The sequence below is a fragment of the Leucopleurus acutus genome (genome assembly GCF_964270905.1).
Source record: "Leucopleurus acutus genome assembly, chromosome: 10".
NCBI classification, from domain to species: Eukaryota; Metazoa; Chordata; class Mammalia; order Artiodactyla; family Delphinidae; genus Leucopleurus; species Leucopleurus acutus.
In genome coordinates, this window is record NC_139153.1 from 89263593 (window position 1) to 89285567 (window position 21975).

Consider the following 21975-nt stretch of genomic DNA (forward strand, 5'->3'; position numbering starts at 1 on the left):
AGCAAAATGTTAAGGAAAGGAAGCAAATCTCAGAACACAAACAGTATAAGTCCAATAAATATAAAAGAGGGCAAAACTAAACAACACATTGTTTAGAGATATATTTAATAGATGATAAATTTACTAATAAAAGGAAGGGAATGACCCACAAAAGTCAGGATAAAGGTTACATCTCAGGGATATGACTGAAAGAGGGACAACGGGGCAGTTTCTAAGGTTTCAGCAATGCTTTATTTCTTATGCTGGGTGGTAGATATTAGGTGTTAAGTTTGTTAACCTTATTTAAACTGTACATGTTTCATAAACTCATTTATGTATGATATATTTCACAATAAAACCAATGTGGTGGGGGTTGAGTTTGAGAGTGAAGTCAGGAAATGAAAAATCTTAACAAGTCTCTCGGGGGACTTCCCTGGCGGTCCCACGGTTAAGATTCCGCGCTCCCACTGCAGGGGGTTTGATCCCTGGTCCAGGAACTAAGATCTCACGTGCTGCGCAGCACAGCCAAAAATTTTAAGTCTCTCAGGGAAGGCAAGAAGAAAAATAGGACCAGAGCTAAAAGGGGTGTATGGGGCTGAGTAGGTCTGAGCTTGTTTAAATACCAAAGAAAACGCACCAATGGGGTTGGAGAGATGAAAATAGAGGTGAATGAGGAAATAATTTATAGAATGAAGGTTGTAAGAAGTGGGTGGAGTGGGTGGAGTATGATTCAGAGATGTGAAAAAAAGATACTTCTTTCACTGTAACTTGAGGAACAATTCAAGAACCACGGATTACATGCCCGCTCCCCCAATAAACTGTACTTCTCTTGATGGCCAGGCATTATTAGAACAGTGCTAATGGACAGGGAAGAGAAAAGAGGTAAGGACTGCTTTGGATAGTTTCAAAATGTAGAGACTGGATTCCCTGAGAAAAGTATGTTGTTAATACTTGACAGATATTCAAATCACCTATTAGCTAACTTCACAAATACTCAAATACCTATTAGAAAAGTCTACCTTAAAGTTTTATTCCTTACCAGACAAATTCAAAACAGTATAATGCCCAAAGTCCAACTCATACTTTTGTTGATAACATACTGAGTATTTGTAATGTTAGGAATCTTTTAAAAGCTAACTTCCTGAAAATTAATTCTTACATCAGATAAGAAAAAAAATCAACATCCACTTACTTAATTGAGTTTCTAAAGTGGTCTTCAGCCGGGTTTTTTACAGTACAACTATTCAGGAGCCATAAGTCTGCCTCTGATGCATTTTCTATTAAAAAGATAAATATGAAAAAGAAAAGTAAGTATCACATTTAATCAGCCAAAAGTATCCAAGTGCTTACTCAGATGGCACTGGGACCACAGGGGGAGAGGAGAGAGAGCTAGTGGGTAGAGTCAAGTAAACAGCCAATTACAGCATAGTAGATAACTGCTTCAGCATGGAAACATTGGTGAGAAATAAATATTAAAATATATAACCTGTGCTATTATCTTCTCATTTAAAATATAAAGAGGATAAGCATTTTCTTCAAACATTTTGAATACTTGCGAGTATTTAATACTAACAAAAACTAAAGTGAAACTGGCCGAATCTTACCTCTGAATATGAAATTAATTGCCCCTTTTCAGGCTGTGTGTTAATATTTTTCAAGCACATGTATTATACACTGAATATTCTTCAGCTTGAGATGTTACTAAAAATATTGTTTGTCTTCTTTGAAAAAGTTAATGATTTACATCAAAGTGAGTCTTTTATTCCTCACTAATTTGATTAGATACTGTTATACACTATAACAAACTCACTAGCAACACAACAAATTACCCAAACCAAACCGGTCACGTTTATTGAAATGAAGATGTATGTATGTATGTATGTATGGCTGCACTGGGTCTTCATTGCTATGCGCAGGCTTTCTCCAGTTGGGGTGAGCGGGGGCTACTCTTCGTTGCGGTGTGTGGGCTTCTCATTGCGGTGGCTTCTCTTGTTGCAGAGCACAGGTTCTAGGCGCGAGGGCTTCAGTAGTTGTGGTACGCAGGCTGCGGTAGTTGTGGCTCGTGGGCTGTAGAGCGCAGACTCGGTAGTTGTGGTGCACGGGCTTAGGTGCTTCGCGGCATGTGGGATCTTCCCAGACCAGGGCTCGAACCCATGTCCCCTTCATTAGTAGGCGGATTCTTAACCACTGCACCACCAGGGAAGTCCCTCGAAATGAATTTATAAATGCCTGAAGTGCTTGATGCTATTCCCACAGCCTTGCTGCCTAAAAGGACTTATACATTAAAATAGGATTACCACAATGAAAGGAAAACCAAAGTTGAAAACTGCAGCACCTTCAATGTTATTTCAACAAGAACAGAAGCAGAGGTCAAAAGACACGAAGAACTAAGGACATATGGATGTCTGTGTGTACATTCTCCACCTGGGAATGGAGCTTCCAGTGAGAGCATTACATGCGGGGGATGGTGAGCACATCCAAGCTTCTGGTAACTTGGCAAAACTTTTTCCCCAAACATTTTGTTATAAAAATGGTAAATTTTTTACAAAGAGATAAGATCCACAAATTCTTGAAAAGGAAAGCTCCTCATTACTATACATCAGCTGAATACTAGGATCCCTCCTAACTTGTCTCCCTCCTTCCATTCATACTCCCCATCCCCACCCAGTCATCTATTTTCCCACCCAGCAGCCAGAGTGGCCTTTCGTAAAACAGCAATCTGATTACGCCACTTGCCTGCTCAAACTTGGTAATGACGAGTATTCACCGACCTCTTCTAGTTCCAAGTTAGTCCCCACAATGCCACCGAAAAGATAATCCTCTAGTAGCAATCTGACCATAGTACCTTTTCAACCTTACAGTGATTTACAATTGGTATTCAAGACCTATCCAGATCTCCACCTCCTCAACTGCAATATTCATTTCTCCCTATATTCATCTATCCTTCCAGGCACACCAAACCAAATTCCTCAAGCTTGCACTATTCCATCTGCCTAGAATACCTTTATTTTCTTCACAGAATGACAGCTCATACCCCTTTCCCCTGCCTATCCACCTGGCTAACTCCTTTTCATCCTTCAGTTTCAGCTCGATGTTTGTGAGATGCCCCCTCTCTGCACTCCCACAGTAGACTGTCTAGACTATTCTTGCACTTTACAATTCTGTATTAAAATAATTCATTTTTCCAGCCTGTCTTTATTACTATTTAAGAGATATTGAAGACATTTTTTTCTGCTGCTCTCTGAATGTCCAGGACCTAACACAGATTGTTCTACTTACGAGCATAAATCAGTCAACTATCAAAACACATGTTTACTATGTGTTTACTATGTGTCAGGCTCTGTTCTAAGTACTAGGGATATGAGAGTGAAACCAGTTTCCACCCTCAAGGAGTTTACAGCCTTAAAGAGGAAGTCTGACCAAAACAAAAGACAGAAGTAAGCAAGATAATTTCAGGTACCAGTCAATGATATTAAGATGATTAAAGAGAGTACTGAACAGAGAATAATTGTGGGGTTGCTGGTCAAAATAAGTCTCCCTTGGGGGCTTCCCTGGTGGCATGGTAGTTGAGAATCTGCCTGCTAATGCAGGGGACACGGGTTTGAGCCCTGGTCTGGGAAGATCCCACATGCCGCGGAGCAACTAGGCCCGTGAGCCACAACTACTGAGCCTGCACGTCTGGAGCCTGTGCTCCGCAACAAGAGAGGCCACGATAGTGAGAGGCCCCTGCTTGCCACAACTAGAGAAAGCCCTCGCACAGAAAAGAAGACCCAACACAGCCAAAAATAAATTAATTTTTTTAAAAAAAGTAACAAATGTTCAAGTACAATTGGTGTCAAAAAAAAAAAAAAAGTCTCCCTTGGAAGCTTAAATCTGAGTTGAGACTTAAACAATGGGAAGGAATCTGCCACGCAAAGATCAGAAGAGCGAGCATTCCAATGAGAAAACAGCACAAGTGCAGAGGCCATGAAACAGGCCCAAGCTTGCCATGTTCCAGTAACAGAGACAAGACCAGTGTGATTGGACCCAGGGAGAGAAAGGTCTGAGAGGTGGGCAGGCACCAGATAATATTGGCAAGTTAAGAAAATTACATTTATTCTAAGAGTAATGAGAAGTCACCACTGGGTTTCAAACATGAACTAATTCCTACTTCAGAAATCCCATTATGGAAACACTGTGAATAAAAGTCTGTAGATGGGGTAAAAGCAAAAGAAGTGGGGAAAAAAGTAAAGGCAAGAAATCAGCTGGAAGCTGAGACGCTGGTCTAAGGGTAAGAGAAAGACCGCGGAAACCTGGACTGGGATTATAGCAATGGCAAGAATGAGAAGTGAATGGAGGCGTGTTTTGGAGGTAGAATTAAAAGAATTCACTGTTAGATCAGGTATAAGTCGTGCAAGAAGGCATCATGTAGGATCGCTAAACACGTGGAAAAGATTCTGGCCTGAGCACCAGTTACTGAGGTGCCATTTACTGAGATGACGGAGGTCTGGAAAGGCAGGGATTTGGGGAACAGAGAATCGATAGTTCTGTTGTGGCCATGTTTTGTTTGAAATCCCTATTAAATGTCCAACTAGAAATACTGATCAGCCATTTGTACATATGAAACCAAAGCTCACAGGGGTCCTCCAGGCTGGAGACACAAATGGGAGAATCTAAACCCTAAAAAGATACCTGAATTTAGAGGAATGGATGTGCTCACCTAAGGAGAGAATGTAGGGTGGGGGGGAAAAGGAGAGAGAGAAAGCAGAAGACAGAACATTGGGTTGTTCAAAGGTCTGATGGAGTTGAGATGAGAAAAGGACATGGAAAAGGAACAGCCAATAAGATAAGGGGATAAAAACTAGGGAGCATGGTGTCACAGAAATCCAGAGAAGGAAGTACTTTAAAAAGAAATAATCAATTGTGTTAAATGCTAAGAGTTCAAGAAAGATATCTGTATAAATACTAGTATTGTTACCAAAAAAAATAAGATGGTCCTCCACCCTTTTTCATTTTGCTTTCTCAATTTTGAGTATTTGCTTGCTCTGTGCCAACTTACAATCACCCAGCAAAGGCCTTTTTAAGGTTTTTAAATAACACAGAAAACAAACTCACTACCAAAGGGGAGTGAAGAGGAAAATCGTATATGGCTATTTGCCAGTAAGTAATGTGATCCCACATGTTCTGCCCCCTATGAACACATTTCCTGGGTTTTAAGATGCCATCAACTATAAGAAACACAACCAAATTTGTCGCAGCTCTTCAAGAGAGGTGGAACATTATTCTCTGTTCTTTTAAGTTTTAAGATACATCCCAACTTCAAACATTAATATAGGAGGCAGAGTGGGGGTGAGATGCATCTGAAACAGAAGAAATAAGCTAGTATTTGGCATGTCTACCTTAGAGCAGCAGCATCTAGAACAATCAGGAAATACCAGAAGATGTGCAGTTTCTAGAACCTCATCACCCCAAATAAAATAACTGTTCAAACATCCTACTGCTGGTAGGTAATTAGGTTACTGGGTTAACTATCTGCTAAGAGAAGGTTAACAGCTTATGTTCTTGCCTTAATCAGAGCATCCATGTCAGGTTCTCCAGTGTCTGGGAGAGGAGAACACAGGGGACAGGACTAGGGAAATGGGCAAGAAAGGACCATGGAAGGGAAAGGCAGTAAGAAGGCACCAAGACTGGAGGCACAGACTTCGAGAAGACCCAGGAAACAATTCTACCTACCGTGAGACCTGTCCTCCAACACTTGTCCTTGTTAACCCGGGACATGCAGCTGAAAATCATCTGTACATAAGCCAAATATTGCCAATGCCAGAGCTGCGGTATCAGTACTGGGGTAAAAAGCTACACATCTGAGGCTAGCCAGATGGAATCTAGACCTCAAGATTTGACTACTTACAGTCTTTCATTATTTCAAATGGCGCTGCAATGAATAGCACTGTACATATATCATTTTGTATTTTTCCCGGATTACCTGTGGAATCAAGTCCAAAAAGGTGTGACTGTTGGGTCAAAGGATAAATTCCCCTCCATAAAGGGCGCATGGCTTCACATTCCCATGAGCAATGCATGAGACTGCCCATCTACCCACAGCATCACCCATGGAGTGTGCTATCAAACCTCTGTACTTCTGGCAATGCGGTGAGAAACAGGAAGCCAGTGGGATTTGAACTGTGCATTTCTCTTATTAAGACTGAGTTGAGCATTTTTTCACATGTTTAAGGGCCTTTGCAGAGTTGGGGGTTCCCCCCCCCCGTTTTCCATCTGTTCAGATCTTTAGCCCATTTTTCTATCAGGATAGTCATTTTAATCTCTAGTTTTAATTTACAAATATACACAAATATACACACACACACAAAGAGGATGTTAATCTTTTGTTTATGATAGAAGTTACAATATTTTGTCCCGGCTTGTTATTTTACTTTTTTATAGTTTCTTCGTGCTTTTTTATATTCAGGATATCAAATTTATCAAACTTTTCTCTTTTTTAAATTTTACTGAAGTATAGTTGATTTACAACGTTCTGTTAATTTCCGCTGTATAGCAAAGTGACTCAGTTATACATATATATATATATATATATTCTTTTTCATATTCTTTTCCATTATGGTTTATCACAGGACATTGAATATAATTCCCTGTGCTATACAGTAGGACCCTGTTGTTTATCCATCCTATATATAATAGTTTGTATCTGCTAATCTATCAAACTTTTCTCTTACTGCTTCCAGATTTTCAGTCATAATTAGAAAGTTTCCTCTACTCCCAGATTATTAAGGAATTCACCCATGTTTTATTTTAATACACACAGGGTTTTACATTTAGATGTTTGCTCTATTAGAACTTTACCCCGATGTACATTGGTCTCACTGAAATTTTTTAATGCGAAATGAAATAAGATCCTTTGTGCTCATACCAAATTGGAAAATATTAGAAAGTATGGTACTACCTAGTGCTAGCAAAGGAAAGGGGAAGCTGGCAAGCTCTACTCTGTTGACGAAGTCTATTCTGACAAAACTCTTTGGAATGCAACATGGGAATAGCTGTCAAAAATTGAAATGTGCATGAGAATTTCTCCTACACATGCTTGTAGGATGCTTGCACCACACACACATAGTTATATACAAACACACAGATATACATATATATGTACACACATATAAATTTTAAAATTCACATGGAAGATTACTGACAAGGCAAAAAACTTGGAAAGCCTACATATCCATTACAAGGAGACTGGTTAAATAAATTATGAGACTGCATCTAAAATGCCATTCAGCTGTTAAAAAAGCAAGATAAATCTGTAAGTACTAATTTATAATAATCTTTGTTATATCATCAGATGAAAGCAAGGTGAAGAGTAGGTCTTGAATTTCACTTGTGTTTTAAAATGGAAAAAGAGGAAATTCTGTTCTAAGTAAAACAACAAAAATTCTCGAAGCATAAATATGAAACTGTTTGAGGTGTTTGCCCTTGGAAATAAGATGAAGGTTCAGCTGGTCTCCAATACTGTCTTAATATGCACTTTTATAGTCTCTTTTTTTTTGTTTAAACTTGCATGGATATTACTTTTCTAATTTTATAAAGTTTAACCCTGAGAAGGGGCACATTAATATTTAATTTACCTGTCTTCATTGTTTGAATTTCTAACAGCATTTAAAGTAAACTAAAAAAAACTAATCAAGCCTTTAAAAAAATTGTTTTAATTTCCTTTTTCATAGGGCTCAGAATCAATAGTGTTCTTTCATATTAAGGTAAGAACATAAACTATTTTCCTGCTGTGATCCATCATGAAAACAGTGACCTGATATACATTTTCTGGGACTTTTCTCCCCACTGCTAAAAGCTTTTGCACTCACTGAATCAAGAAAATGATGGTCATTGACACACCACCCACTTTGAGTGTGAGGATGGAGAAACAAACTATTATTTGTTTTAATCGAAACGCATTTACTTTCCAAACTATTTCTTTATGTATACAAGATAAATTACTTCTGAAACCAAAGTAATAAAAATCTGATTGGCAATAATGACAATAGCTAACATTATTGAGTACATATTATGTACCCAGCAATGAGCCAAGCACCTCATACTCCTTTTCTTTCCCCATTTAATCCTCCCAATTTGAGGCGGGTTCAACTTTTACTCCAGTTTTACAGAGGGGGAATCTAAGGCTTAGAAAGGATAAGTAACTTGCCTAAAATCACACAGTAAGAGAGGGGCCAGGATTAGAAATCCAGACAAACTGACTTCAGAGACTGTAAATTTAAGGAAATTAGAATGCCTCATTAGGGGCTCTTTGCTTCTTGATCAAAAATAATATAGACAATACCTAAAAACAAAGTAAAAAACGTATTACATGACCTTGAGGTTGCCTCATGATACTACTTCTAATAAGACAAATAACTAGGCTTCAAATGGAGCTGTTTGGCTATTTCCAAAATTTCCAAGATGTTGAACATGTCAGCTCTTGGCCATCCGTTATCAGTGGGAAACAGGCAACTAAAGAAAGAATTAATACTGAGTGCATATAAAATGGATAACTGGGCTTCCCTGGTGGCGCAGCGGTTGGGGGTCCGCCTGCCAATGCAGGGGACGCGGGTTCGTGCCCCGGTCCGGGAAGATCCCACATGCCGTGGAGCAGCTGGGCCCGTGAGCCACGGCCGCTGAGCCTGCACGTCCAGAGCCTGTGCTCCGCGACAGCAGAGGCCACAACAGTGAGAGGCCTGCGTACCGCAAAAAAAAAAAAAAAAAAAAAAAGGATGACTAATAAGAACCTGCTATAAAAAAAATTAATAAAATAAAATTCAAACAAAAAAAAAATACCGAGTGCAGGAGCATTACTGCAGAGCACAGGCCGACTTTCAAAGCAACCAATTTTCCCTTCCCCCTGCAGCCTTCTGCATAATGGTGGCATTACAGAAGAGATGGGCATGGTTCATATCAACAGTACCCACAATAAACCATTTACCTTACACAACTGTTCCATCTGAAAGTCAACTAGAGGCGCAGCCTCAAACAGTAAGAGGAGCCTTACAACTACTTAAATCCATAGATTTAAGTAAGGCAGCTAGGCAAGCTGATACAAATAAAAATTCATTAAGAACAAAACGAAGAGGGAGAAAAGTCTTGATTATTTTGGACCCAACAGCATTTGGGGGGAATTTTTTACCACAGAACTCTGGAAGGCAAGGCAAGTCCAAACAGTTTAAATGTCCATTATGTTTAATCACAGCTGGGAGTTTATTTATGTAATACAGATCATTGGATGCCTACTAAAAACTCAGAGAATAGAGCATGCTATAATACAAAAATTTTAAAGCACCTTTAAGGAGCATACTGAAAAAATCTTAAAACCAATAAAAGGCAAAACAAAAATTCTAGTCAACAGATTCATATTTTCCTTCCACATTTCATTTATTGTTCTTCATAGGGACTGTGTAAATGCACAGCATGGAGTAACCATGCTTTCAAAATCCATTTTATAAAAGCAAAGTGATCCATGACAAAGAATGCTCCCTTTAACCAGCTAGGCTTGGAGGAGTGGGAGGCTGGGGAGAAGACAGGGAGAAAAAGAAGGTGTAGGAAAGATGAAGAGGAGAAATGAAAGAGAGAGACAGACTGACAGAGTATCTCTAGCTCCCACGCTGAAATACGTATAGCAAGAACGGCCCCTCCTCCACTGTGCAGTGTTGGTGACTGTTCGGCATGTTTCTGAGTGAAGTGGAACATAGCAGCTCCTGGGGAAAGCACTTAGGCTTGGAGATGACACGCATAATGAGTTTGTTCTTTTAAAACAGTCATGCTGAGCGCTTCACAGAAATAAGATGAGGAAACCAAGGGTCAGCTTGAACTCTGTTTACTGTATGAAGGGAAAAGAACATTTTTTCCTCCTAAATGAGAAATAATAGCTGGCAAAACTCTACCAGTAACTACTGAAGATTAATTATATAGCGAAACAGACCTGGTCATAATCAAAATCAGAGCGCCAGACAGACAGACCGTTTACTTACTATGTAGAACAGAACACTGCTAATATTCCCCCATTCTCTTTCCAGATCAAATTGCTCTGCTGATCCCTATACATAATTACTTCAGAAGTAACTGTGTCTAAAGAATCCCTAAAAGGATATCTATTTCTAGGTGTTAAATAGGTTTGTAAACTAAGAAGCAATAAATACACCAAATGGACTTTAGAGGGGACTGTGTGATCTGGTCCCCACCCCTCTATCCAAAGCCCACCTTGTATGCTGCTATGTTCCTGCCACACTGAGCCTTTAGGCCCTCAGGCCTAATAAGTAAAATTCAAATGTTGAGATGACCAAAATCTAATTGGAAAAAAGTAGGCAAAGTCTATGAACAGTTTACGGAGGAAGAAACACATATGGCTCTTGAACATACAAAAAGATGTTGAACCCCATTCTTAATCAATGAAAACTAAAACTGCACCCCCCAAAAAAACTCCCATTTTTCTTCACTTCCTATATTGTCAAAATCCCAAAAGTTTGATAACACACTGAACTGATGTAACCATGAGGAAACAGGCACTCTCATGCATTGCTGGTGGGAATACAAACTAGGCCACCACCTATGGAGGCAATTTGACATGATCTCCCAAAATGGCAAATGCATATCCTCTGACCAAGCAGTTCCAAGAATTTAGCTATGACAAACGTACTTGCACAGGTGCAAAGTCATTAACTGCAGCTTTATTTCTAACAGCAAAAGTTGACTGACTAAAGACATTTTAGTTTATTCAGAATTGAGACTCCTATGGGGGGAGAGATAAATTAGGAATTTGGGATTAACATATATACACTACTATATATAAAATAGATAATCAATAAGGACCTACTGTATAGCACAGGGAATTCTACTCAATAATCTGTAATAACCTATATGGGAAAGGAATCTGAAAAAGAATGGATAAATGTATATGTATAACTGAATCACTTTGCCATACACCTGAAACTAACACAACATTGTAAATCAACTATACTCTAATATAAAATAAAAATTAAATTAAAAGAAAAAAGAATTGGGCTTCCCTGGTAGCGCAGTGGTTGAGAGTCTGCCTGCTGATGCAGGGGACACAGGTTCGTGCCCCAGTCCGGGAAGATCCCACATGCCGTGGAGCGGCTGGGCCCACGAGCCATGGCCACTGAACCTGCGCATCCGGAGCCTGTGCTCCGCAACGGGAGAGGCCACAACAGTGAGAGGCCCGCGTACCGCAAAAAAAAAAAAAAAAAAGAATTGAGACTCCTATAAGCTACTTACAAAAGAAAAAAAAAATAGAATAACCTCGAAGTCCTAATATAAAAAGATCTCCAGGACACACTGTTCAAAGAAAATAAGACACTAAAAATATATATACACTATGCTACCACTGGAAACTGAGAATACATATTCACATTTCCTTGTATTCATATTAAAAAAATTTTTGGATGTACATCAGAAACAAATAGCAATGGCTGGGATGGCGAGGAAGGAGTCGAATAGGACTGATGGGAGACAAGAGGAAGATTTTTTTCCTCGTATAACGTACTTTTTATTTTTGAACCTATTCAAAAATTAAGCATTTTCAAAGTAAAAAAGCAACTGTAAAAACTGTAGCTTGTCTTAATCCTCCTATCTTCCCATTTCTTTACTCCCTTCCATAGTCAAACATCTGGAAAGACGTGTCTGTCTGTACCAGATGTACTCTGCCACCTCCCATCCACTCCTCCACCACTTCATTTTGATGAAGACCTTCAACCGCTCTCCATTCCCCGGACACCACTTTCATCGAGGGAACTGACGGCAAATGCCATAGACAGCACACCATGCAGTCAAACACTTTTTTCTTTACGTTGTGGAGAGCATCACTCTCCTGTTTTCCTCCTACCTCCTTGGCTGCTCTACTTTATCCATTCCCATCTGCCCTCCATGAAGCAGACAGAGTTCCTTAGGACTAGATTTTGGTTCCCTTGTCATCTATTCACTGGATGATTCCAACCGTACCTCTCACGGTTTTAAGTACTACCAGTGCACTGAGAGGTGACAGCCAAATTTATTCTCCCAGTTCAGACATCCATCTGAGCTCACTATACAACTCATCTAGTAACATCTCCACTGGAACATACTGAAAAAATATTGAACTGGACACAGACCATTTCCAAAACTGAACTCTCCAATTTTCAAGTTCTAGTTAGGAAAACAGAAACCACTCTAGGCGTTAAGATAAAGAAAAATTAATACAGAAGTGTGCTTAATGGGCGATGGAAAAGCCAAGACACCAAATGTCTTCACCAAATGGGGAAGCGGGAAGCAACCAGGAGATGAGTAACAGCAGGAAGCCATTATCAGCCTAAGGGCTGGAGGGACTGACTGGAAGAGCCCAGAAGCTGTGATCACTGGCAGGGGCAAGAGCAACAACAGGGGCTGCCCATCGGAAAGCAGCACTGCAACGAAGGGAGGAGCTGTCTGATAGGGACAGAAGCCACCGGAATGAAACTGTCACTTCCTGGAACCGGACCCAGAGCAAAAAGCGTGGGAGGAAACCACCCTACTTCCTCCCTACTCCCATTCGCCAGGCTTCCATTAGTGCCTCCTGTTGGCCAAATCTAACCACAAGAGCCAAAAGGCAAGGAGACTGAAATGCAGTTCCATGCAATACAGAGGACAGAGGAAATCAGGGAATTGAAACTGAGAGCCAGCAGGCAAATGACTAAACCTTCCATCTTCCAGAATTCCCCATCTCCATAAATGGGATCTCAGATCTAAGAGTACCTCTAGGTGTACTCATGCTGAAACCAGAAACCTGGGAGTCATCATTAATCATTCCTTTCACCTCACCATCTCTCGCAGCAAATCCAACAACTCCCAAAGGATTTTACCTCCAAAGAATGTGAATATGTCTGCTATTCATCTCCACGGCTGCCACCCTTGTGTAAGTCTCCTCCCTCCCTATGGCTGCCATTACAGCAATTACGAAAACTATCAATGAACCAAAGGGAAGCAAGAGTTGTTTTGTTTTAACTAGATTATCATGGATAATCTATACATGTGGACAATGAAAACTGGGTGAATAAGATACACACTATTGGCAGCCAGCTGCAACTATATTTTGCTAAGGAGAACATAATTCATTATTGAGAATTTGCTACAAAACAGAAAATAGAATTGTTTAAAAAATATAATTGTATCTTTTTTTTTTAAAGAACAACTCAGTAAAATAAAATTCCAGTTTATTGTTGGACAACAGTGTTTCACACATACATCAACAGACCAAAAAAATAAAGTCACTTCATAGAGAAAAAAAGGGGAAAAAATTAATCTTTTATCTTTGGCCTTTATAACCATCTCATAAAACTACTTATAATACAGCTAAGTACATACCCCAAAAAAGTTACTGGCATCCTGGGAATAAGACTGTTTTTGTTGTTGCTTTTGCTTTGGTTTTTTTCTAACCAGTTGTTTTTTCTCCTTTGAGATTATAATGAACATGGTCACACAACAAGTAAAGTCTGAAGTAGGACAGAGGACACTCCAAAGGCTGGTCTGGTCATCCAAGATCATTAAAAACGGCTGACCCCTAAGAGTATGTTCAAAAATAAACATGCAAATTAAAATACAAACAAATCTTCCTTTTGAAAGCACTTTTTTTTTAATTGAAGTATAGCTGATTTACAATGTTGTGTTAGTTTCAAACGTACAGCAAAGTGATTCAGTTATACAAATATATACATATTGATACATATATAAATCTATTCTTTTTCAGATTCTTTTCCATTATAGGTAATTACAAGATATTGAATATAGTTCCCTGTGCTATAGTAGGCCCTTGTTGGTTATCTATTTTACATATAGTAGTGTGTATATATTAAAAGCAAACACCTAATTCATCCCCCCCCACCCCGGTTTTTCTCTTTGGTAACCATAAGTTTGTCTTCCATGTCACCTTTAAGAAAAGAAGCAGGACCTTGAAAGATCTGGGGTTTTTTCTTCTGCTGCAAATTCACGTTGTGTGTTTGGTTGGGTGCTGGGGAGCACGCGTCACCTGCAGGTGACTCTGCCCACAGTGGGCAGCCTGGGGGCCTCTCTCCTCCAAGGTACTCACGTTTAGATTCTGAGAGAGGAAGTGGGGACTGAATGGCTCAGGGTGGCCTTTCTTCTTAGTTTAACTTTTTCGTTTTTGCTGTCTAGTCATCCTCATCAGTTTTCCGCTTCTTGGTGTCAACACTGTCATCCCTGTCACCTTCAGCTGCCCATCTGCCCACAGCTGCCTCAGCCTCCTTGTCTTCACTCCACCCTCTTCCTCCCCACAGCCCCCTTCCCCCTCCTCCACTGCTCCCCACCTTCTTCCACCTCACTGGCAGCCTCCTGTTCCCCACCTCGTTAGCCTTCCCATCAGCAGTATACCTTTTCCACTCTCTACCTCCTCCACAACTTCCTTCTTCTCCTTTAAGTCCGTGGTGATGATCTCAGAGCTGGTGTCCATGGCCGTGTCTGACATGGTGGGGCACACCAGAGATCCAATGCAGCAGACAAAAAAGAAAGCCCCAGTTTGGGGACTCTGGCAATGAAGCAGCCTGAGTCCATGTCTGCGGAGGAGGCATACAGACCTGTGGCTACAGTGAACAGGGAGCCAGTCTCAGGGACAATGAAAAGATGGCTTTTCAGAGCAGCCAACTAGTCCAATTGTATCTTTACATTCACGTATTCCATGGAAAATTTCCTTCCTGATTCAAACATTTTAAAAGTAGTATATTGAAAAGAGTTCTATTTACCCAAAGAGCAAATCATAACAACCTAGAGAAACCACTCACTAGCAAATTTGCAAAACATCTGGTTTCCATTCAGATTACATATAATGCTCAACTGTTTAGCACAAATCGATAACTTGATTCATCTGCTTGGAACGGTACACTTCCACGACCAATTCTAGAATACAGAAGTATCTCCTTGAAGGGAAGTTTAGGTTATCTGCTGAATATTATTATTGCTAATACCAGAGCTACCTCTAGGATTCTGACCCAGCAAACTTACTGGGTCAAAACAATTACCAGTTTGGTTATCAAAAGAGAAATATCCATAGGATACTGCCAAGGGAGGAAAGATCCAGATCAAAAATAAAGCTATGGACTAGGCATAGGTTCACTGGACTTCAAAGTACAACGAAGAATAACAAAGATCTATGACTGGAATAATGAAACTGACTGTTGAGTGAAGTACTTTAAAGCCAGTGTCCATTCGGACTTGTTAATGCCCACACCACACCAATATTATATATTTTGACTATGACTCCCGGAGAGAAACAAAATGCGCCAACTGTATACCTAAGCGGGCATCCAATAACTGCTGTTCAATTGATTCATAAATAATATCCCCAAATGACAGTATCAAACTTTCTAAAATTACAAATATGTTTTACCAATTTGAGACAAAGAATAAGAGACAAAGAGAAGAAAAACCATTGCCTTCAAGGATAATTTGGGAAAGAAATCAATTAGAAAACGATTAGAAAACCTTGCCCATTTGTCACAGCAGCTGGGGACTTCCTGAGAGAAGCGAGTATTTGATTATCTGACACCAGTGCACAGAAATAGGGAGAATTAGCTTAATAAAACGAGTAAGATCATTTAACTAGAATTTGACTTGTGGAATATATTAATGTTACCACTTTTAAAAATTAATATTGATATCCCCTATCTCCAAATCTGCTTTTCAGATTTAAATTTTCTTTCTTTTAGGTGATTCAAAATTTTGATTGAGTCATTTTCTACTTAAAGTCAGAAGTAAAGTATTCTAGTCTTAATTTTGCTTCAAAACACTAGAGACAATATAAAAATTATTACACTTCAGGCTTCCCTGGTGGCGCACTGGTTGAGAATCTGCCTGCTAATTCAGGGGACATGGGTTGGAGCCCTGGTCTGGGAAGATCCCACATGCCGCAGAGCAACTAGGCCCGTGAGCCACAACTACTGAGCCTGCGTATCTGGAGCCTGTGCTCCACAACAAGAGAGGCCGCCATAGTGAGAGGCCCGCGCACCACAATGAAGAGTGGCCCCTGCTTGCCACAACTAGCGAAAGCCCTCACACAGAAACGAAGACCCAACACAGCCAAAAATAAATAAATAAATAAACAAATGTGGGGTTTAAAAAGAAGAATATTTATAAAAAAAAAATTATTACAATTCAATGATTTAAAAAAGGCAGATAATCTGATTAAAAATGGTCAAGAGCTCTGAATAGACATTTCTCCAAAGAGATACAAATAAATCATCATCACATGAAAAGATGCTCAACATCAATACCCATCAGGAAAATGCAAATCAAAACTACCAGGAGTTACCACTTCACATCTACTAGGATGACTATAATAAAAATAAATAAAATGAAATAATAACAAGTGTTGACGAGAACATAGAGAAATTAGAACCATCATGCACTGCTGATCAGAATGTAAAATAGTATGGCTAATTTGACTATTAGTATAGCTAACAGTCTGGCAGTTCCTCAAATTGTTAAGCATAGAGTTAACATATGATCTAGAAATTCCTTTTCTGGGTGTATAGCCTAGAGAAATAAAACTATATGCCCACACAAAAAAACTGTACATCGATGTCCATAGCAGCATTATCCCTAATAGCCAAGAAGTAGGAAAAACCCAAACATCCATCAGGTGATGAATGGAGAAATACATTGTGGTATATCCATACGACGGAATATCATTAGGCAATAAAAAGAAATGAAGTAGTGATACATGTTTTAACACGGATGGACCTTGAAAACCTGATAAGTGAAAGAGGTCAGTCACAAGGGAACACACGTCATATGATTCCACTTAAATGAAATGTCAAAAGAGACAGAAAGCAGAATGTTGATTACCCAGGTCTGGGAAAGCGAGCAAGGAGGACTGAGGGGTGACAGCTAAAGCAGTTTGTTTGGGGTAATGAAAATGTTTTAAATTGACTGTGGTGATGAATGTACAATGCTGTGAATACACTAAAAACTACTTAATTGTACACTTCAAATGGTGTATGGTAGGAGAATCATTATCTCAATAAAACTGCTTAAAAAACACAACAACAATAACAAAATACTACAGCTAAGCTTGAGCCACACCATCACCACTCTTCTCACTTCTGTGCCCTCTGCCTAAATGTCTCTTCCACCCACCAGCTCCAGCAAACTCCTACTCACCTGTCACAACTCAGGTACATGTCATCACCCCAGGAAGCCTTCTCTACCCTCTTCAGAAAGAGAAAGGCACTGCTCCCCGTGTGTGCACAGATGAGCTAGTAGTGGTGGTAAAGATTCATAAATGTGTCCCCCCCTTAGTATGAGTCCCTCAATTGTCTATTCATCTTTAAATCCCCAGAGCCAAGCTGAGGACTTAGAAGAAAATATGCTCTTATTGTGGATGGAGGGAAAGAAGGGAGGAAGGGAAGGGAGTGATAGAGGGAAGGAGGGAGTGAGAGAAGCAAAGAGGGGAAGCCAGGGCAGGGAGAGAGAGTAAGAAAGAAAGGGAGGGGGAGGGGAAACGCATGAATGAACAAACAAATGAGCAAAGTAGCAAAGATCAGGGCAGCAGAAAGGTGCGCTAATGAGTACTCATCAAGACCTAACTTCCGGGGCAAACAGACGAGTTCTTGTCAGTAATCAAAAAGTTAACTCGAGAGAAATACTACTTTCAGCAGAAACTGGGGTTAAGCTCTGATAGCAAATCTGATATTTCTTCCAGGGGATCTTCTTGCTCTAACAAGAACAAATAACGCAGCAACTTTTCATTCTATGGAACACTGTGTACTGATAATTTTTTTTTTAATTACACTTACAAAATTATCACAGAAATAATTTTTTCATTTAATACATTATGAAATTTATATATATAATTATAGAAAAAGTAAAATAAAAACCCTATGCATTAAAAATAGATTAGAGGGCTTCCCTGGTGGCGTAGTGGTTAACAATCCACCTGCCAATGCAGGGGACATGGGTTCAAGCCCTGGTCTGGGAAGATCCCACATGCCGCGGAGCAACTAAGCCCATGTGCCACAACTACTGAGCCTGTGCTCTAGAGCCCGCGAGCCACAACGACTGAAGCCTGCGTGCCTAGAGCCCATGCTCCGCAAGAAGAGAGGACACTGCAGTGAGAAGCCCGCGCACCGCACTGAAGAGCAGTCCCCGCTGGCCACAACTAGAGAAAGCCCACACGCAGCAACAAAGACACAATGCGGCCAAAAGTAAAAAATTTAAAAAAAAAAGATTAGAAGGAAATATACCAAAATATTAACAGTAGCTGTATTTTGATAATGGCACTCATATTCTAAACATCAGGTCTTCCTAGATTCTAGAGGCTTTCAGACACGAGTCTGGGCCTGACAAGGCAGAGCTTCTTCCCCAAGCCTGATCCCAAGCATCTGGAGGTTCGTAAGGTCTCTGGAGACATGTTCTATAGCATCCAAATGGCTCATCTGGAAGGGCTGGCCCCTCAGAGAGTTGACTTTGACCCCAAGGCCCCTCTCTTCATCCAATTATTCAAGAGAGGCCCATGCTGGAACCTGCCAAGCCAGGGTTCTAACACTGGCCTTGAAGAAGGCTATATTGACTGTTCAGAGATTAGGTAATAAGGGACAGAGGTAGGCTGTTAATTATGGGAAAAGGAAGCCTCCAGTGGGAAAGAGGTTTCTGTAAAAACAAAAGAACTCAGTGACTGATTAGATATGGGAAATGACAGAGTGAAGATTTAAGGTTTCTAACCTACAAGGCTAATGCAAAGAGTGACACCAGTAACGTAAGTGGAAGCTGTAGGGAGGAGCAGGTCAGAGGAAAAGAGTGTAACTTTGGCATTAGACACGCTCACTTTAAGATACTATCCAGTGATCTATGTGAGCAGAACTGCGCCACAAACAACTGTAAACGCATGACAGAACTCATATAAGATCAATGATGCTGATGTCACCAAAGATGACAGACACCAGGAACCGCAGTGAGGAGGACTACTGTACACCAGGGGTAAAAATCATCAAGGAGGTGGAAATGTGTCTCAGAGGCAGAATGGGTGGGCAGGACTTCAAAAGAGGAGTGTTTGCCTGACTGAGTAATGGTGACAGAACAATGGACTTAAAGTGGTAGCGAAAAGCAAAAACTATGCTGACCTCCTCTCTGCCTTATGAATCAGCGGGAATTCGCCTAGAGATCACAAGTGCAATTAAAATGCTTGACTTAATTTCCTGTAGATTTCCATTGGACTATGCAATAAATTAGAACTAAAAAACCACATACGCATAGCGTTTTACCCTTTGCGAAGCATTTTCAAGTACTTTATCTCATCTAATCTGCCCAGCAGCCCCATGAAGTGAGTATTTATGATTCCCACCGTATGGATGAGGAAACAGGGATAGAAAGATGTTGTGACTTGCAGAGAGGCGTCCTAAACTGGAAACCAGGAGGCAGGGCCAGGACGACCTGTGTCTCTAACAGGAGAACTGAAGCACTCTGAAATCTGCGCTATCAATTTCCCTTTTGAGGGAAATGGCAATGTTGCCTTTAACTCCCATGTATAGGGATTACTTCTTTCGTGATGCCTACAACAACTAAGCGTCGCACATTTAGTCACAGATTATAGTCATCTACTTTCCTCTATAGAAAACAAAGTTTAGGGCTTCCCTTGTGGCGCAGTGGCTGAGAATCCTCCTGCCAATGCAGGGTACATGGGTTCAATCCCTGGCCTGTGAAGATTCCACATGCCATGGAGCAACTAGGCCCGTGCGCCACAACTACTGAGCCTGCGCTCTAGAGCCCGTGAGCTACAACTACTAAGCTTGAGTGCCACAACTACTGATTCCCGCACACCTAGAGCCTGTGCTCTACAACGGGAGAGGCCATCACAATGAGAAGCCCACACACCACAGCTGGAGAAAGCCCGTGCACAGCAACGAAGACCCAACACAGCCAAAAATAAAAATTAATTAATTAATTTTTTTGAAAAAAGAAAGAAAAGAAAGTTTACATTTAGAATGCTATAAATTATCTATACTCATATAAAGAGCTATGAAGTAGAAAGCAGAGATGAGAAAGCAAACGTCGGGGGGCTGGATAAGAATGTAACAACTAAGAGGAGACTGGAGCACCCCTCACCCTCCCCGCCTTCCATACTGATTGCGTACAAGGCGATGGGGTGGGGCCGAGCAAGGTCAGCAGTCACGCTGGGGGAGGTGGGTGGTATCAGAGCCCATCCAAGGGGAGGAGGCTGTCAGAGCACAAGCAGGAGAAGAAAGGCATCTGTACAGGAGGGTGACTCTGCATGGGGGGATCAGTGGACAAGAAATGAAGAAGGGAGGGACGGTCACAAAGGAAAGTGGCCTGACGCCAGATGACAGAGCCTGAGCAGAGCAGGAGCATCCCCCAAGGCACGCAGCCCAGCCCAGGGTCTCAGCGCCCAGGAAGAGCAAGAAGGGCATCCCTGCAGGGGGCAGCCCAGAGTGGGTGTCAGAGCTGCAGCACAGTGAGATGGGCATATGCACGTAAGGGCAGCCTGGCCCGTGAAGCCCAAGCCCAATGGAGGTGACGAGGGCCGCGACATGGAGCGGGTGGTGGCAGCTGCCCAGCGTCTGCTGTCAGACCATAAACAGGGTGAGGAAAGTATGCACGCAGGAGGATGGCCCTGCGGGGTGTTAGGAGGCTGTGCTCGCAGGGCACTGGAATCCGGGAGGGGTGAGGAGGCCATCTCTGTAGGGCCGCACCAAGGTACAGAGTACAGGAGTTCTAGAGAGGTGAAAGTTTGATGAGGAAATTTACATAGCTCAAGGAACCCTCTCACAAAATACATTGTTAACAACAGGAAAAAAATAACCTTACAGTACAGACACTTGGCAGACATCACCTTAATCAACTGATCAAAGTTAACATCACCAATAACGGGACAAATCCAAATCAGGTGTCACTTGATAGGAGGCACTAAGAGGATCGATTTTGAAGATATTCCTACCAAAGATGCCTAACTTGAACCTACGCAGGAGAAACATTAGACAAACACAAATCATGGGAGGATCATTCAATAACTGGCCTGTACTCCTCAAAAATGACAATGATAAAAAGGCAAGGAAAGAGAGAGAAACTGGTCCAGATTTCAAAAGTCTTAAGGAGACATGACACCTCAATGCAAAATCCTCTTGCTATAAATGACATTATAGGGATAACCTGTGTGAGGAGTGAAGAAGAGATGGTACGGAGGTCTGAGGGCCAATTCCCATTTTTGATGGCAGCGTTGTGGTTTCTGTTGGACAATAACTTGGAAGAAAACAGACACTAAAGCATTTGGGGGTGATGAGGCAAAAGTGAACAGCTTACTCGCAAATGGCTTAGAAAGGGAAAAGGAAAAGGAAAAGATTTTCTGTAGTGCTCCTGCAACTTTTCTGTAAACATCTTTTTTTTTTTTTTTTTTTTTTGAAACCAAGAGGCAATTAGAGGGACAGGCTGCTTGGCAACATAAGAATACAAGGCTGCCACCAAAAAACTGCAAGAGAACGAAAGGCATTAAAAAACACGGAATATGACTATCCACATGGAAGTATTTTTTCTCTGATAGGAAAACAAGCATCAGTTTTATGGGAACAATGTCAGTGGCAGGACCAATAAAGATACTGGCAAACTGGGTTTTTTGTAAATGTCTATATTAAAGGAAAATCTACTTTAAAAGCCAAAGAGAGACAGGTGGAGTCAAGATGCTGGACTAGGAGGATGTGTAATTTGTGTCTCCGAACAACTAGGGGCACCTATCAGGCACCGGTAGGGGACCACAGACACCTATGGGGATGGGAGGAACCCCAGCAATCAGCTGGCGGGATCTTGACTCCCAGGCCGGAGGTCAGGTCCGAGCTCCTGTGGTGTGAGCTCTGAGTATAAACCACTGGAATAACAGAGAACCTCAGACCCCAGGGAATATTAAAAAGAGTGGAGCCACCTAGAGGTCCTAATCTCAGCACCAAGACCTGGCTCTAACCAACTGCCTGCAAAGTGCAG

The 21975-nt window shown here is 41.1% G+C and overlaps 1 protein-coding gene and 1 pseudogene across 3 annotated transcripts in view; both read right to left on the reverse strand.

Annotated features, from left to right (window-relative positions):
- Window positions 1-21975, reverse strand: part of CDKAL1 (CDKAL1 threonylcarbamoyladenosine tRNA methylthiotransferase) — a gene marked incomplete at its 3' end in the record, with an annotated part of 657220 nt that overhangs the window by 554640 nt on the left and 80605 nt on the right. For both annotated transcript variants that reach the window (XM_082848483.1, XM_082848484.1), the window contains exon 5: window positions 1172-1256. In XM_082848483.1, the coding sequence (XP_082704609.1) occupies window positions 1172-1256 (85 nt within the window). The remainder of the gene's footprint in view (window positions 1-1171; window positions 1257-21975) is intronic.
- On the reverse strand, window positions 14148-14461 carry LOC309967084 (prothymosin alpha-like; annotated as a pseudogene). The gene has a single exon. The product of its transcript is annotated as a prothymosin alpha-like (transcript).